At 37.3% G+C, this 2180-nt stretch overlaps 1 protein-coding gene across 1 annotated transcript in view; it reads right to left on the bottom strand.

Annotated features, from left to right (window-relative positions):
• Positions 1 to 493: 493 nt before the first annotated feature.
• Positions 494 to 2180, bottom strand: part of LOC119411033 (ATP-binding cassette sub-family G member 1-like) — a 15741-nt gene continuing 14054 nt past the window's right edge. Inside the window, exons 5-7 of the mRNA XM_037677956.1 lie at positions 1645 to 1759; positions 1087 to 1232; positions 494 to 538 (exon numbers count right to left, since the gene is read on the bottom strand). Of these exons, the coding sequence (XP_037533884.1) occupies positions 494 to 538; positions 1087 to 1232; positions 1645 to 1759 (306 nt within the window). The remainder of the gene's footprint in view (positions 539 to 1086; positions 1233 to 1644; positions 1760 to 2180) is intronic.

Genomic DNA, 2180 nt, shown 5'->3' with positions numbered 1-2180 from the left:
GCTGAAACTGTTAAAAAAAAGTTAAAACATGCAAAACAAAAAATTCATTCAAAATCAGTCAAGCAGTACTAAACAGTTGTTAGTTAGCAAAACAAAAGCTAAAATCAGCTTAACTATAGCTAATAGCTAAATTCAACAAAACAAAAGCTGAAAGCCAAATCACAAATGTTAGCTAAAAGCTAGAATTAGCTAACAAAAGCTAAAATTAGTAAAAAGCAGCAAAGAGCTAAAACCAACAAAACAAAAGCTAAATGCCTAAATCAGACAAAAAGTAGCTAAAATCTATAATTAATAAACTAATAAAAGCAAAATTTTGGAAAAAGCAGCCAAACGTTGTTTTTTTTTATATTAGCAAAAAGTTAAAACCAGCAGAAAAATACTTAAAAGCTAAAATTTAAGTGTACTGAAGTAGATTTTAAAGAGAATAATATTTGAAGAACTAAAAATATGTATCTTTAAATTACAATAAAAAACTGATAATAAATGTAAATATTTACAAAGGTATAAAAGTTACAACCAAAGTCCCGGCTGTGGCGTCCTGAACGAGCCGAACGTTCAGCTGATTTGTTAAGAGTCTAAAAATGTAAAAAAAAAAACTTTAAACAGGAAAAAGAAAGTGTGAATTCTGACTCAGCACTTCTTTGTATTTATTTTATTTATTTATTTATTTATTTATTTATTTATTTATTTATTCCAGTGTTTGTTTTTAGTGGAACTTCTCTTTTTTTGTTTGTTTGTTTTTTTAAGCCAACAGCATCGATCAGCTGAAACGGTAAAAAATGACAAATCATAAAACTTCACTTCCCAAAAATTAAACAATTTACATCGAAATCAAAAATATTTACTGCAGCTCCTAAAAATAAATAAATAAATAAGTGTTTACAGATAAATATGTTTAATATATTTTGTTGAGTTGGAATATTATTTTTTCTTTTGATTTGTTGTTATTCTGTTTGAAGTATTTTTTCGCTTCCTGTTTTAATTTGAAATGGATTCCTCCTCGTTTTCTTGTCCATTATTTTGTTTATTATTGTTATTGTTTATTATTATTCTTCTGGAGCCATTCAGGGTGTGTTTGTTTTCTACCTCATCTGCGCGCTGCCACAGGAGCGGGTGGAGGTTAGCGTCTCCGTTCAGCTCGGTCCGATCGTCGTCCTCCCACTTCCTGTCCTGAACGGCCTTCACCAGTCTCACCATTTGGTCCCCGTACTCCCCGGAGGCCACCTCCATGACTGCAGGGGGGACAGACCGAGCACAGGTTCAACAGAACAGAACCAGAACCCGACAGGACAGCAACCGTTGGACCCTTCCTGGGGGTCCAGACTTGGTTCTTAGGAGGAGGTCTGAGGATTCTGTCTGGTTTGATTAAACTGGGTTTCTGTGTGGTTCTGGTCAGTCTGTAAGTCCAGTTTGGAGAATCTGAAAGAAACTCTCATGGGGGTTAAGGGGCTTTAAGAGACTGGACTGATCTGGGTTCCAGAAAGACTTCATCTGGGTCTGGAACTGAACCATGGTCACTCTGACTGCTGCAGGTAAGATACTGACTCATCAGATCCACAGCCAGATCAGTAAAACTAAATGTGTGTGTGTGTGTGTGTGTGTGTGGGGGGGGGGGGGTAGGTGCACGTGTGAGTGTGTTCTTACTGAAGTCGGCCGGGTTGTGGTATGTGGGGCACTTCAGTCCGAGGTCTCTGAGGTACGGGACCAGACTGGACACCTTGCCTCTGTAGATGCACTGACCCTGGCTCAGAACGTAGAGCTGGAACACACAAAGTTCTGATTCTTCCTGCGGTCCAAACACAGCTGAAGGTTCTGCTGAAGCAGAACCCACACAGGCCCATGCCACCGGGCGGTACCAGTCTGAGCACTGACTCAGCAGATTGGTCTCTTTCTTTACAACCAAAGTACTTCTACATACTTGGTGGTACTTTAACCATTTGCTCAGTTAGTACTTGTACATGATGGCTTCTAGTTTTTTTAAACTATACATATACAGTATATAGGGTGTGTGTATAGTTTTAAAAACTAAAGTATTTAGTATTCTAAATCACTGACTCGCTATATCGCGGTTTTTCAAAATAAGACTGGACGTGACACACAATTGATTAATGGATGAGTCGCATGATCAGCATGGAATTTTTATTTAAAATAAATTATTTTAAATTATTTAGCACCTGTGT

This window comes from Nematolebias whitei, chromosome 6 (assembly GCF_014905685.2).
Source record: "Nematolebias whitei isolate Nwh7 chromosome 6, NemWhi1, whole genome shotgun sequence".
Classification (NCBI taxonomy): Eukaryota; Metazoa; Chordata; class Actinopteri; order Cyprinodontiformes; family Rivulidae; genus Nematolebias; species Nematolebias whitei.
Note: the sequence above shows the minus strand (reverse complement) of the source record. Positions and strands in the feature narration are given on the sequence as shown.